The sequence below is a fragment of the Podarcis raffonei genome, chromosome 13 (genome assembly GCF_027172205.1).
Source record: "Podarcis raffonei isolate rPodRaf1 chromosome 13, rPodRaf1.pri, whole genome shotgun sequence".
NCBI classification, from domain to species: Eukaryota; Metazoa; Chordata; class Lepidosauria; order Squamata; family Lacertidae; genus Podarcis; species Podarcis raffonei.
This window is the reverse complement of record NC_070614.1, coordinates 8,467,872-8,483,724: the sequence shown is the minus strand read 5'-3', so window position 1 is coordinate 8,483,724 and position 15,853 is coordinate 8,467,872. Positions and strand designations below refer to the sequence as shown.

Here is a 15,853-nt window from a genome sequence, read left to right as displayed (position 1 = left end):
TAGGGTCCAGAATGTAGCAGTCTGATTGGTCCACAGGAGCCACCCAATCCAGCTCCAGGTGGAAGGGAATCCGCAACCTGATTGGCCTACAGGTGAATCCTGGAATTAGCCAATCATGTGGGGCCCATTGTGTAAATAATGCATACTAAAGCAGACATTCTGGGGGAACTTCCATTCCTCCTCACCACTATGAGCTGAATAAAGAGCATGAAATCCACTCTCGACTCCGAGTATATTTCAAGGTGATATGGGAAGTTGTTCAGGTTTTTGTCATCCATGCACTTCAGATTGCCAAGATGCTTTCAGTCATTGCAGCTGCCACACCATTTCCAAAATAAACCCATCCAAATGCTCTACTCAAGAACATCTCACACACTGTGTTGTGGTGAAGATACAAGTTTGATCAGGACTTATTAACTGAGACAGCTCCTGTCTATTAAACCAGTTTGTATTCAGCGCAGATACGTCCTTTATCATTCAGGGTACTGCAGGAGTTAATTCTGGACCTTCCTATGTGAAAAGTTTTGACTACCTGCTTTCAGTTCTGGGCATCAAAGACCTGTCAGATTAACCTTTGTTTATCTGGTAAGGTTTATGTGAAATCAAATAGCATTGCTACCACCCTCTCCATGAGTCCCTACATTATTCCCCTGAACATGCCAGGGGGATGTCCTGTCCGATTCTCACATTTCTCTCCTTCCATTTAATACCTCTATTCAAAACAAATCTTATTTAAGCTTCTTTTCCTTTACTCCATGCAGAAGACTGCTGAATCTGGAAAGGAGAAGACCAGGTAGGTGTCAATGGGACAACATTGATCTGGTTTATCATTATTATCATCATCATGATGATAATTTATTACTTAGGCACTCAGAATATTTTTTAAAAAATAATAATAACAACGAAACACCAGGCATTAAAAGCTCCCCATGAAGTCCTAACAGATGCTGTAAGACATGATGGTTAATTTCCTGTCGTATTGATAATAACTCCTATTTAGCAACTTTCCTAATCTTGCACGGGCATCTTGAAAGACTGGGTTATTGTCTTCTTAGCAGAACAATGCCTACAAATTCAACCCAGCATTTCTCATGCACATGCTTACGTTCACCTGGCAACATACATTGGTATCCTGGCTACATAAAAACAGCTCCTGAAACTGGAACGGTCGTGACAGCCTGCACGCCTCTGCATCTGTGAGTCTGGGAGGGAAAGAGGTAACTATGGATGCTGATTGATGCAAACCGCTGAAGGTGGTCTGAGAGTTGCTACTAGCGTAGAATGTTGTGGCTCACTTCTTGACGGGGGCACATTGTCAGAAGGATTTCCTCTGACTGCATTACCGTATTTTTCGCTCTATAACACGCACCCGACCATAACACGCACATAGTTTTTAGAGGAGGAAAAAAAGAAAAAATATATTCTAAACGAAAAAGTGGATGTATGATTTTTGTGGTTCATGCTGTGGCCACAGACATGTGATCTGACGGTGAGTTTGGGGTAGCCCAATGCAAAAATCCTGAGGATCCATGTGGATCTGTGCTTTGTAACCACGTTTTAAGTGGGGAGGGAAGGAAAAGCACTCAAGGGACAAGGAACACGCGTGGGGTGGGTGGAGAAGGATGCTGTTAATAATGCAGAAGAGGGGTATGAGAGGAGAAGGCTCCTCTCCTCTCCCGCTTTGCTCCTTTAAAGGCTCTGCTTCTCTCCCTCCTCCCTGGCTTGCTGAAAAACTTTGCTGCTATTTAGCCAGCTGAGTGGGGAGGAGAGAGGGACAGAGAGCCTGCTTGCTTTAAAGGAGCCAACCGGACAGGAGCTGCTTACACTCGTGCAAGCGGTTCCTCTCCTCTCCCGCTTTGCTCCTTTAAAGAAGCAGGCTCTCTGTCCCTCTCTCCTCCCCACTCAGCGGCTCTTCTCCCGCTTTGCTGTTTCAAAGCAAGCCACGGAGGAGGGAAGGAATGGGAACCATGGATCCTCTGCTCACGACTGCAGCAGATCCCCCCGCCATCCGTAGGCATTCGCTCCATAACACGCACAGACATTTCCCCTTACTTTCTAGGAGGAAAAAAGTGAGTGTTATGGTGCAAAAAATACGGTAGTTTTTTCGTATTATAAAGCAAAATAGCCGCTGCTCTTCATCTCCTTCCTTAGATTTTTATCTGGTTACATTTTTGTTTCAACTGCCAATTTGTGTTTGTTTTATGGGTTTTTGGTTCTTTAATGGTGGATTGAATAGCTGTTTGCTCGGGGGCCTGAAATCACTCTCCCCCTTCACTAAAAATTGCCAAAAATTAAATGTTGGTGGTTTCTGGGCCACCCATATACAGTCATACCTCGGGTTGAATATGCTTCATGTTGAGTGCATTCAAGTTGCGCTGTGCGGCAACCCGGAAGTAATGTAGCATGTTACTTCCGGGCTTCGCCGCTCACGCATGCGCAGACTCTCAAAATGACACCATGCGCAGAAGTGTCGAAAAGCGAAGCGCGCATGCGCAGACGTGCCATCGCTAGTTACGTTTGCTTCTAGATGCGAACTGGGTTCCGGAACGGATCCCGTTCGCATCCCGAGGTACCACTGTATATATTAAGATGGGTGAAATATGCATTGGTTTTAGTTGTGCAGAATAGGTGAAAAAAATGACCCTTCTGCCTTTTGTCATTTTAGCTTCTTCTTCAACAACAACAGCATTCCTGTTAGAGACCTTATAAACATTAAACACCTTTGGCCAAAAGTGAAGGAGAGTATGAGACAGAAGTTTTCCACAGAGAAGTGGAATGCTGAATAACGCTCCTCTGTTGGGGAATTATTGAAGAAGACAACGTGGCTATGCAACAAAAGCACATCATAACCTCCATCTCAGTAAGAGCGGTTGTAATCCATCTGGTGATACTTCAGGTCACCCTAGTAGGAAACGTCTTCTGTGGGAATGTGCTTATTTGGCCAACAGAAGCCAGTCATTGGCTCAACGTTAAGGTCATCATTCAAGAACTGCTGCACAGAGGCCACAATGTCAGCATCCTAGTTCCTACAGGTGCCATCTCCATCAAACCCAGTGATGATGTATCAGGTGCCACGTTTGAGGTTTACCCTGTGCCCTTCGTAAGGAGCGACTTCGAAGCCCTTATCAGGGACATCATAATGCTGTGGTTCAACCATATGCCCACCACGCTGACCTTCCACAGGTTCTACCAAGAGCTGGGGAAACTGATGGAGAAAGCAGTCATGCTCAACAGGCAAATGTGCGAAGGGGTGTTGGCCAACCAGGAACTGATGGCCCGGCTGACAAAGAGCCGATACGACGTCCTCCTTGTGGACCCTGTGACAATCTGTGGTGACCTGATTGCTGTGAAATTGGACGTCCCATTTGTGTACACCCTGCGCTTCACTCCAGCCTCAACGGTGGAGAGACACTGTGGGAAAATACCCTCCCCTCCTTCGTACGCTCCTGCTACTCTGTCTGAGCTCACGGACAGGTTGTCGTTTGGGGAAAGGGTGAAAAATTTGATATCCTACCACCTGCAGGATTATGTTTTCCAGACCTACTGGGGAGAATGGGACTCTTATTACAGTCAGGTTTTAGGTAAGCCTGTTTTTGTTCTCCTCCTCCTCAAAATACTATTATTTGGTAGAGTAGCTGCTCCAAAAATGCGGAGGGTTCTTGGAGCAGTCCTTGGTATAGCCAATAAAAGGCAGACCCAGGTTGCAGGACTGGAAAGGCCTCATTCCTGAGGCTTCGTGGAGCCACCATCACTTGGAGGTAGACACTACCAAGCCAGGTAGCATGGCCAACTGTAATGGAAGGAGTAGCAGATCTCACCTGCTTTGCTCTTTTATTGCTTCACTGAGTTGCTCTGCCTTCTGTTCTACTTCTGTTCCTCCTTAATACGTGTGATGGGATGATGAGCTGCTTGTGCGTAAAATCCTAATCCCTCAGAGTTTGGCTAAGTCCCCAAACCTCTGTCTGTGATGGAGCTCCTTAAACATGACTCCATCAATCGCTCGTTGAATCGGACAGTGGGCGTTTACGGAACTTCTTCCAGCATAAAAGCTCCTTAACGGAAACGCGTCTTCTGGACTCTCGGCGTGACAGTTTCCGCCGAGGAGTGGGTGTCCCTACAGGAGGTCCTGAAATCTCCCCGCTGCTCCCGCTTGAAGTGTCTCTGAGCCCTCCCTCCGACTCACTTTCCCTTGGAACTCCACTTCTCCCCCTGCTGGTCCCCTCCTCCGCTGAATGGTCTCTCTCACCCTCCATGAGCCCTTTCACCTCCTTAGTCTCAGATGGCAGTTCCCTGACATCCACCTCCCCTCCAGGGCCCCCTTCACCCCCTTCCCTCCCCTCCTCTGCGGGAGGCGAGGGAGCAAAACCCCTGAAGAAACCTCCCTCATCTTCCGAAGTTTCGAACACTTCCCTCCACCTTTTGCTGTCTCCGGTTTCCAAGTACTCCTCCTCATCGGAGTCTGTTCCTCCTTCCAACTCCGATTCCCTGAATCCCTCCAGTTCCTCCTCATCGTCGGTGGTGCCAAAGTACTCCCTCCGAAACCTCGCTACTGGCTGAGGTTTCCTGGGGAACCTTTGGTGGAACGTTTCAATCAAGATCTCGTCACGGACCTCCTCTGCCTTCACCCAGGTGTTTTCCGACTCTGGTTCCCCTTCCCACGCGACCAAATACTCCACCTGATTACCCTTCCACCTGGAGTCGATGATTTCCGCCACATGGTTGCGGCTTTCCCTTTCTTCTATGGCTGGCCCCCGTGTGGATACCCCTTCACCTTCCCCCCTGTATGGTGACAGTAATGACCTGTGGAATACTGGGTGCAGTTTCATGTGGTTCGGTAACCGGAGTCTGAACGCCACTGGGTTGACCTGTTGGATGACCTCAAATGGTCCCAATCTTTTGGGTCTCAATTTCTTGCAACCCCCCTTGAACGGCAACCCTTGGGTTGATAGCCAGACCCGACTCCCCACCCTAATTGTTTCACCTTCCCTTCTGCTCTTGTCTGCCTGCCTCTTATATTCTTCCTTGGCCCTTTCTAAGTTGAGTTGGAGTTGACGATGGATCGCTTCCATTTCTTCTACAAAAAGTTCCGCGGCCGGAACACTCCATCTTTCCCCTCCTTCCCCTGGAAACGCCCTGGGGTGGCACCCATAATTAGCCAAAAAGGGGCTCATCCCGGTGGACACATTCTCAGCATTATTGTAAGCAAATTCCGCTAGTGCCAACTTTTCGACCCAATCGTTCTCTCTGTCATTGACATAACACCTCAGGTATTGTTGGAGAATACCGTTTGCTCTCTCCGCCTGCCCATTGGTCTCAGGGTGCCTGGCAGTCGAAAAGTTGACCTCTACGTGCAATAAGCTCATAAGTTTCCTCCAGAATCTGGACGTGAACTGTTTCCCTCTGTCGGAAACCACCCTCAAGGGGGCGCCATGCAGTCTGAAAATATGTTCTACAAACAATTTCGCTGTTTCTTCCGCCGTGACTGCATGTGAGCAAGCTACAAAGTGACCCATCTTAGTTAACAGGTCTACTACGACTAGTATGGCGGTTTTCCCCTGGGATTTGGGCAGATCAGTCATAAAATCTATCGACACCGCCTCCCACGGTCGTTCTGGTGTGGGTAACGGTTCTAATAACCCCGCTGGTGCCCGCCTTTCTCCTTTGGCTCTCTGGCATTGGTCACACCTTCTCACATACTCCCGTACATCCTCCCTCACCTTGGGCCACCAAAACTCCCTGGTCACCAACCCCATGGTCTTGTGTTGCCCAAAATGCCCCGCTGTGGGATTGTCGTGCAGCTGTTTGAGTACTCTCCCCCTCAATTCCCCTTCGGGTATATATAGCGCCCCTCTGTAATACAATGCCCCGTTTCTTTCTTCAAAACCCCCGGGGTCTTCTCCCTCTCTCCTTAGACCTCTGAGCTTGTCCTGGGCGTACTCATCATTTACCGTTCCCTCTACCAGTTCTCTTTGCCCCACCCAGGCCGCACCACACACCCAGTGGTCCTCTGGGATAATATGTCTCTCTTCCGGCGCTCCCTCCCCCTCCAAATATTCAGGTTTGCGAGAGAGAGCGTCCGCTCTGATGTTTTCTGGACCTGGCACATAGCAAATTTCAAAATGGAATTTGGAGAACTCCTGGGCCCATCTCACTTGTCGTTGGTTGAGCACCCGTGCCGTTCTCCAATACTCCAAACTCTTGTGGTCCGTACACACTTGCACCTTATGTTGTGCGCCAATTAGTAAGTGTCTCCATCTCCGGAACGCTTCGTGAATGGCGAGTAGTTCTCGGTCATATACCGTGTAGTTCCTCTCGGATTTGTTCAGCTTACGCGAAAAGAAGGCACACGGTCTCCATTCCGACTTATTGCTCCCTGGCTGAAGCAGCACCGCCCCCACCGCCCGGTCTGAGGCATCAGTTTCCACTCTCATGGGTTTTTGTAAATCCACATGCAGGAGCTGTTCTTCCGAAGCGAATGCCCTTTTCAATTCCTCAAAAGCATGCTCCGCCTCCGCCGTCCAAACGAATTTCTTCTTGCTGCTTAGACAGTCCGTGATGGGAGCCGTTAAGTGGGCAAAGTTCTTGATGAATTTACGGTAAAAGTTCCCAAACCCTAAGAACCTTTGCACATCTTTTTTCGTTTTCGGTGTCTTCCATTCCAGCACCGCCTGGACCTTGCCTGGATCCATGGCTAATCCCTTGTCTGATAAGCGGTACCCCAGGAATTCCACCTCCTTGGTGTGGAACTGACACTTCTCCAATTTCACCCACAACTGGTTTGCTTGCAGCTGGCTCAGCACTTCCCTGACATCCTTTACATGCTGCTCCTCATTCTCTGAATATATCAGCACGTCATCGAGGAAGGCCACGCAATTCTTGTAGAGCAAAGGTCCCAGTACGTGGTTCATGAGCGATTGAAAACAGGCGGAGCCTGATTGTAATCCGAATGGCATAACGAGATATTCAAACGCCCCCAAAGGGGTGAACATGGTGGTTTTCCATTCATCCCCCTTCTTTATTCGTATCAGGTTGTATGCTCCTCTCAGGTCCAGTTTCGTGAATATCTTTCCCTTCCTCACCCTGGTCAAAATGTCATCAATCCTGGGCATGGGGAAAGTCACTGGTTCTGACACGGCATTTAGGGCCCGGTAGTCCACGACCAATCTCGGTTTATCCGTTTTTTTTTTGTCCACAAAAAACACTGGGCTCCCCCCCACCGCTCTGGACTCTCTGATGAAGCCCCTCTTCAGGTTTTTATCAATAAACTCCCTTAACTCCTGCATTTCCCTGTCTGACATGGCGTACAGCTTGCCCACGGGGAGCTGGGCCCCCGGGACCAGATTAATTTGGCAGTCAAAGTCTCTGTGCGGTGGTAATTTATCTGCTTCCCTTTCACTGAAGACCTTGCTCAGGTCAGCGTATTGTTTGGGCACCTTCCCTTTGTCCGCCACTTCCGTCCCTGCTAGAGAGGCTTTTGCCCCTTCTGGCACCTTTCCCTCTCTGCAGTGTTCCAGACAATGTGCTGACCCAAAGGAGACCACTCTCTGATGCCAGCCCACTCGCGGGTCATGCAACGCTAGCCAGCTCATTCCCAAAATGACTGGAGCCCCTCCCAGGGTGGCTACATTGAACGCTATCCTCTCAGTGTGCCTGGCCACCCTCATAACCATTGGGACGGTTTGTAGGCTGACTTCTCCTCCCAGCAGCTCCCTCCCATCGATCGTGGTGACCTGCAGGGGGTTGCTTAAAGGGAGTGTCTGTATCTGGTGTTCAGCTGCAAACTCCTTGCTCATAAAATTACAGGAGCTGCCTGAGTCCAGCAGCGCCTTAGTCTTTAGTGGGTATCCGTTTGCCAGCTCTAGCAACACCTCTATTACTAGGGCTGGTCTTGGAGGTTCCGGAGTGGGCACTTTTACTGCTCCTTGGCCTGTCTGCAGTGCCCTGACAGAGGCAGACAGGCGTTGGCTTTTACTGGCTCCTGGACTTCCTCCTCCTTCCCCCCAACAGCTCCCGCCATCCCTTGCCATTCCTTTCTTTGCGGGCAGACTCTGGCAAAGTGACCTGGCTGCTGGCAGAGATAACATTTCTTGGCGCTCTTTCCCTCCTTCTTCCTCCCTTCACTGGGATTTGAAACTGCGCGCGCGCGCGCTGTTCCAACTTCCATCGGCTCTCCTGGCGGGAAACTTGGTTCTGGAATCTCTGGAATGCGGAAATCCCTCCAACGCTCTCCTTTCCCCTCCCGCTTCTCCAAGGCTCTTGCCTCCTGGCGTGCTCCAATGGTCAGCGCTGATTTGGTCAGCTGGTCCATAGACTCCGCCCTGGGCGCCCGGGAAAGTTCATCTTTCACCGCCGAAGAAAGCCCCTCTTCAAAGAGCATTTGAATGGGTTCCGCCGAAAGGTCCCACCCCAATCTATGTATCAACATTGTAAACTCAGTCCAGTACTCACGAACCGATCGGCTCCCCTGTTTGCACGCCATCAATTGTCTGCGCACCAGCCCCTGTTCAATCTCGCTGGAAAACATCAAATCCATGGCGCGAAAAAACTTCCTCGCGTCCTTCAGCATGTCACTATTCCCTGCCATCAGGGGTCTGACCCAATCTCTCGCCCCTCCTTCGAGATGGCCAATCACAAACGCCACTCTCGATGCCTCGTCGGGAAAGTCATTAAACTGCAGTTCAAGAGCATACTGCATCTCTGTCCTAAAGGCTTGGTAGTTCCTGGGGTCCCCCCCAAACTTCTGCACCATTCCTGGCATCTTTCTTGCTAGTGTAGCGCCTTTTGCCTTTTCTGCATCCTGCGCCCTCCTTTCTTCTAGCCTCGCCGTTTGCATTGCTAGCTGGAGTTCCAACACTCTGTACCTTTCTTCCAGGCTTGGACCCTCTCCAGCTCCTGCTGCTCCTCCGGCTCCGGCTGGGTTACTCATGATGCCTCTCTGCACAAGCTGCTTTCAGGGACTGTCCGATTGCTGTGATGGGATGATGAGCTGCTTGTGCGTAAAATCCTAATCCCTCAGAGTTTGGCTAAGTCCCCAAACCTCTGTCTGTGATGGAGCTCCTTAAACATGACTCCATCAATCGCTCGTTGAATCGGACAGTGGGCGTTTACGGAACTTCTTCCAGCATAAAAGCTCCTTAACGGAAACGCGTCTTCTGGACTCTCGGCGTGACAGTTTCCGCCGAGGAGTGGGTGTCCCTACAGGAGGTCCTGAAATCTCCCCGCTGCTCCCGCTTGAAGTGTCTCTGAGCCCTCCCTCCGACTCACTTTCCCTTGGAACTCCACTTCTCCCCCTGCTGGTCCCCTCCTCCGCTGAATGGTCTCTCTCACCCTCCATGAGCCCTTTCACCTCCTTAGTCTCAGATGGCAGTTCCCTGACAATACGTTAGGAGGGAGTCCGGATATTGCAGTATCTCAAGCAAGGCTTGTTCCCTACAGCAGTGCAGCATTGGAGTCAAAGGGATCTCTCCCAGCCAGCCTTCAGACAGAGGCGTAGGAAGGTCAGGTGGTACCCGGTGTGGGAAATTTCTTGCCCCCCCCATTGATTTATTATTATTATTATTATTATTATTATTATTATTATTATTATCATTATTATTATTATTATTATGCCTGCAAAAATGGTTTTACGTTATTTCATATTTTCTTACAAAGGAATGTGGATTCTGGGCCTCTGATAACAAGGAGGCGACTGTGGACAGATACTTAAATCTACAGGATGGATTGTGTTTTGGCTTATGCTATTTTATTTATATTTATTGTTTATTTATTTCATAAAATTTATTTTTAAAAAACCTGCAAAGTGGTTTCCAAAACAAAAAAAACATATCAGTTAATATCTTGACCCTGCCCCACTGAATTGAAATTTCAGCCTTCACGACATAGGAAAACGTCCAAGTAAACAGCTATTTTCGTGGAGGAGGGTCAAGATATGAACTGATATGCATGAAATTTCATATATAGCTATATAATCCCTAGTGTAGTAAGATAAGACCTTTGGAGCAGGCATTTTCAAGAAAGTTTTTTATGAACCGCCCTTGTAGGGCAGTAATTGTTCCTTGATATTGTGTCACCCCCCTCCATGATGGCGCTGGGGCGACCCGCCCCCCCTTCCTACGCCCCTGCCTTCAGAGAGCCTTCCCAAGATGGAGTCCAGCCTTTCTTCTTTCCCTTTCTTCTTCTTCTTCTTCTTCTTCTTCTTCTTCTTCTTCTTCTTCTTCTTCTTCTTCTTCTTCCCAGCACACCTCGCTAAAGCCACCCTTTTCCTGTCACCCCACACCCTGACTACCATCCAAATCCCTTGTCTCTATACAGTATATATCTTTTCAAATTCCGCAGCAACCCTCACACCACCTACCTGATCATAAACCCCCTTGAATCCAGCAGAGCTTACTTCTGAGAAGAAATGTTTAAGATTGTGCTGTTGCTTTGCTTTCAAGGGATTCAAAGAGCCCAAGGTGTGAGGAGTAGCTCAAGCGTGCAGAGCGGGGTGGATCTGTGGAGTCCAAAATTTGCTGGATTGCAAATGCCCAGTGGTCAGTGGTGATAGGAGTTGCAAGTCAGCAACTTCTGGAGAACCACACATCCCTCACCCCAACCCTAGAAGTTGCAAATTCCTCATAGCTCTACAGGAGTTCCCTACTTCCCTTGAAATCCTTTCTGATATCTTAGGTGGTGCCAGGAGTTGATGCTTGCAGCTGATCAAGAAGATGTGCAGACTATTAAAACCATAAATCACACACACATGTTTCAGGGCCTTTTCTCCTCGATCATAAAGGTTAGGAAAGAAGGTGGGGAGTTAGGACACTAAACCGTCTAGAGGGGCTGAGAGCTGGGGGCACTGTTATACTGTGGTTCCGCTCCTTTCTCCTGGGCTGTGTCCAGAAAGTGGTGTTGGAGGATGAGTGTTCAGACCCCTGGGCTCTCACTTGTGGGGTGCCTCAGGGTTCCGTCCTCTCCCCCATGCTTTTCAACATTTACATGCAGCCGCTGGGAGAGATAATTAGGAGGTTTGGGCTGGGTGTTCATCAGTATGCAGATGATACCCAGCTCTACCTCTCTTTCAAATCAGAACCAGTGAAGGCGGTGAAGGTCCTGTGTGAGTGCCTGGAGGCGGTTGGAGGATGGATGGCGGCTAATGGATTGAAGTTGAATCCTGACAAGACAGAAGTACTGTTTTGGGGGGACTGGGGGCGGGCTGGTGTGGAGGACTCCCTGGTCCTGAATAGGGTAACTGTGCCCCTGAAGGACCAGGTGAGCAGCCTGGGAGTCATTTTGGACTCCCAGCTGTCCATGGAGGCACAGGTTAATTCTGTGTTCAGGGCAGCTGTCTACCAGCTCCATCTGGTACGCAGGCTGAGACCCTACCTGTCCATAGACTGTATTGCCAGAGTGGTGCATGCTCTAGTTATCTCCTGCTTGGACTACTGCAATGTGCTCTACGTTGGGCTACCTTTGAAGGTGACCCGGAAACTGCAATTAATCCAGAATGCGGCAGCTAAACTGATGACTGGGACTGGCCACTGGGACCACATAACACCGGTCCTGAGAGATCTGCATTGGCTCCCAGTACATTTCCGAGCACAATTCAAAGTGTTGGTGCTGACCTTTAAAGCCCTAAATGGCCTCGGTCCTGTATACCTGAAGGAGCGTCTCCACCCCCATCGTTCAGCCCGGACACTGAGATCCAGCGGTTCCCTCATTGCGAGAAGTGAGGTTACAGGGAACCAGACAGAGGGCCTTCTCGGTAGTGGCGCCCACCCTGTGGAACACCCTCCCTTCAGATGTGAAGGAAATAGGCAGCTATCCTATCTTTAAAAGACATCTGAAGGCAGCCCTGTTCAGGGAAGTTTTTAATATTTAATGCTGTACTGTTTTTAACATTTGATTGGGAGCCACCCAGAGTGGCTGGGGAAACTAAGCCAGATGGGCGGGGTATAATTAATAATTAATAATAATAATTAGCATAACCATGATAGCATGCTCACATGATGATGTATATATCCCTCCTGTCTTAACTCAGCCCCCTTTTTTGTATTTTGTGGGGTGGGGGTTTGTATATTATTATTTCCACCTCCCCAGCAATGTGAGGGTAGATGCGCATGTTCTGGTTCTTATACAAAACCAACAGACTGGAATGGCATTTATTTCCTTGCCAAGGCTACTCAGTTTGCTTCATGTGTGAATGAGGATTTGGAACCGAGACTTGCTGGCACGAGGTCAACACTTTATCCATTCAGCATCTGTCAGGGAAATTCTTTTGCCAGATCTCAACACCTTGGCTTCATTTCTTCTTTGCAAATCTGCAACAATAGAGGGAGGACTAAATGAAAATGCCCCTAAACTGTATGTTCTATTATGTCCTGAAAACACTTCATGTGGCAGACTTACCTAACAGCTTTTTTTTTTTTTAAAAAAAAAGGGAATAAAAGACAGTATGAGCCATCTCAATATCTCAGCAGGTACAAAGATTTCTTTGTGCCTGGAGATTTGCTTACATCACAACCTCCTTGACCCCCATGCTTTCTGCTAATTAGATTATTTTTACAAATAGCCGAAGCTCAGGTTCCGTAAGCAAAATACACACACAGGAATTTGACACTGCAGTTCACATGCAGTTTCTTTGTTTCAAATGGTCTGGTGTTTACTTGATCTGCTTTGCAGTGGGGACAACGGTTTATGTAACCATTCCTGATGGCTTGTGAACAGGCCTCCAAAAAGTTGGGTGTGTGTACCTTGGGCTCCATCCTGCACTTTGCAGGGCCTCTTCAACTCCCCTTGGCTCCTGTGCAAATCTGAGGATTGTTATCTTATCAGCAGAATTAACTCCTGTTGCAGTTGGCATAATACGTTGTATGGCCCCTTGACCCCACATTCCCTGAGCTTCTTATCACTATTCTGCTGCAGTCAGCTATTTATTTGCCAGTTCTAACAACACAGTGATGGAATGAAAAAAGAGATGATACAATTATCCCGCTGCTGTGATCAGTGGTGCAGCGGGGGCCTGACCCAAGCCACAGAGCTGTCTCCCGCGAGCAGTGGATGTTGAGATAGCATGGACATGCCAGGGCCTCTCCTAGGCTGACCATTGTGATAGGAATGCGCAATTTTTGTTTACAACACCATGGTTGCTCAGAGGTGGATTTGGGGCTGGGTGCGGAGCCTCAGGAGCACTGCAGGGGGCGCTTAGAACTATGACGTAAAATTGTGTATCATTGTGTATCGTTTCCCAAAAGCCTGTTGCTTTTTTACAAGTCGACCACGTATGAAAAAAATAATCCTTTGGACTGTTTGCATTTCCAATATTTATTTGATACAGTCTTGTACATCTCAGCCAGTTTATTAGGTGCTAAATACCATCTGTATATCATTTCCAAATAGTTTTCCTTTCATGTGTAACAGGCAGTAAATTTCATATCTACTTGCCACAACTTTTCCCTTGCTGCTCTGTCAATATTATGTCCTGAATATTGCAGTTTCTCCACTCCTGAGTTACAGGCAAACAATTTCATATGCTTTGAGCTCTAGGTGTGAATATTATGGGCCATATGGAGAGTTCAGCTGAAGCTATTGGATGACTCATTCAGAGTTATTCCTGGAGAAATAAACAAACTTGTCCACTGAGCAGAGAACCTGTTTTGTTACTTGCTGTAGGAGGAGTCCGGATTTCGAAAGAACTATGCTATGTTATCCCCAGCAGGATTTTCCTGCGGCAGAAAACCTTCCTTTCTTGGAAAGTCTCTGTGCCAAAGAACGGCAAAGTTTAAGCAGGGCGGAGAGCAGTGAAATTCAGGAATACTCTGAACAAGCCCAGCCTGTCACAGTGACCTTTGATCACCCTGAATCAAGTGGAGGAAAGCCAGGACACAATGGCAGCAAAATGGCTGCTGGTCTTTTCCGTGGTTTGGGTGTTCTTTTGGGGCTCAGCCTCCAGTGGGAATGTCCTCATCTGGCCGGCAGACGACAGCCACTGGATCAATTTGAAATTCATCATGAATGAGCTCAGAGCCAGAGGCCACCGAGTGACTGTGCTCCTGCCTTCATTCTTCCGGATAATTGACCCCAGCGAACCTTCCCCTTTCCCGATAGAAGTGATATCTGCTCCGTTCTCAAAGGCAGAGATGGAAGATCTCCTGCAGGACTACATACATCTATGCACTTATGGGATCCGAGAACTTTCTTCCTGGGAATTTTTCAGCAAGTTGAATGCCTTAGTAACACATGTGATGGGTCGATACAAAACGGTCTGTCATATAGCTGTGACAAATGAGAAACTGCTGGAGAAGATGGAATCAGCTGGTTTCGACGTTCTGCTCGCAGATCCACTCATTCCTTGTGCAGAACTGTTGGCTCAGAAGCTCAGGATCCCATTTATATATACCTATCGATTCTCTTTTGGAAACACAGTGGAGCGTCTATGTGGATGTATGCCTGCTCCTCCATCCTATGTGCCTGCAAGCACAGGGGAACTAACAGACAGGATGACCTTCATAGAGCGGGTCCGAAACTTGCTCTTTTACCTCTTCCAAGATTTCTTATTCCAGCACATTCAATATAAAGGCTGGGATGAGTTCTATAGTGATGTTCTAGGTAAGAGCTCGCTCCTCGTTCGGGTCATTGTAATTTTGACATCAACATCAAAAAGTTTTGTTTCACATACACATTTCTGTGCTGTGGTTTTCCTCATTTTTGCCTGGTCCATCACCCAGTCCAGCTCCAGGGTTGAGGTGGGAGATGGCAGGGAAAGCAGAATTTAGGCAACTGAGCATGGGGTATGAATCTAGTGCAAAGGTAAGAGGTGTTTCAGCTCCCCTTACCTGTACATCTCTTTCTGATGCTACGATTGAACTCTGCACCCCCACTTTGTAGAAGAACAGTGCAGAAATGTAAGTTATTCTTTTTTGCTAATTTGTGGATATATCACACTAAAATGCAAGCAGAGGTGCACATGGTCACCATATAACATCTACTTATATTTCCTGTATCCGTTGCCCACGTTTTGGGCTACAATTTAAAAACGAGTATTTTATGCCTTGCTTGAGCCAAAAACTGCATGATGAAATTCTGAGAGGTGTGATATCTGACTCTAGCTCTTCTGTTCCATTCTGTGTGGTGGTTTGTGAAAGTGTGAATTGGTTTGGTCCACATGGACCAAATGAGACCGTCAAGCCTCCCCACCTGTTTGTGTAACCCCCTATGGCGATTCTGCCTAGCTCATAGCTGTCAACCTTCCCTTTTTTTGTGGGAAATGCCCTTACTTCAGCGTCTTTCCCCGCAGCTTCCCGCTGCTATCCCGGATTGTTAGATATCCCGTAGACTGCCCCCAGGACAGGTGAGGCTGCTGATCCCTTATTTTTGAGGCTGCTGATCCCTTATTTTCAAATCTGAAAGTTGACAGCTATGGCCTAGCTGCTGGCTGGATCCACAAAGCACTCTGATGGGGTGAGGGGCCATGGTAGACTGGTGAAGTCAGGACCATTTTCAGTGGTCTGATGAGGCACAGGAGGTGGGGCATATATGAACGCAGGAGGTGGTGCTGCGGACAGGAGGAGGAAAGACACCTAGCCTGCGTTGGAAGGTGCTAGGCTCAGGACAAGGTAGAAAGAGGGATGCTCTTATGAGCCAGCCAGGATTTTTCTGTACTTGACAGCCCAGCAGTGAGCAACCTCCCATTGCCTGAGGACCTGCTCATCTTTACAGGTTCAGGGGGGCAGCCTGCCACTGCTGCTTCCTTCTCTGGCAAAGACATCACCCCAGGTGAGGGAGGCTTAGGTTCTCTGAGAGCAGGAGTGAATCCTTACCCTTGACATTTCTTCATCCAAGACTACCCCTAGCCCTAGCTCTTAAGGACGTCAGC

The 15,853-nt window shown here is 48.4% G+C and overlaps 1 protein-coding gene across 2 annotated transcripts in view; it reads left to right on the top strand.

Moving 5' to 3' along the window:
• Positions 1 to 2,672: 2,672 nt before the first annotated feature.
• LOC128400799 (UDP-glucuronosyltransferase 2A2-like) overlaps positions 2,673 to 15,853 on the top strand; it is a 40,123-nt gene continuing 26,942 nt past the window's right edge. The window contains exon 1 of one of the 2 annotated variants that reach the window (XM_053363346.1): positions 2,673 to 3,581. In XM_053363346.1, coding sequence (XP_053219321.1) covers positions 2,828 to 3,581 — 754 coding nt within the window. In that variant the 5' untranslated portion in view covers positions 2,673 to 2,827. Of the gene's footprint in view, positions 3,582 to 13,652; positions 14,587 to 15,853 lie in introns of those variants that run through there. The other variant, XM_053363347.1, reaches the window with a different exon arrangement.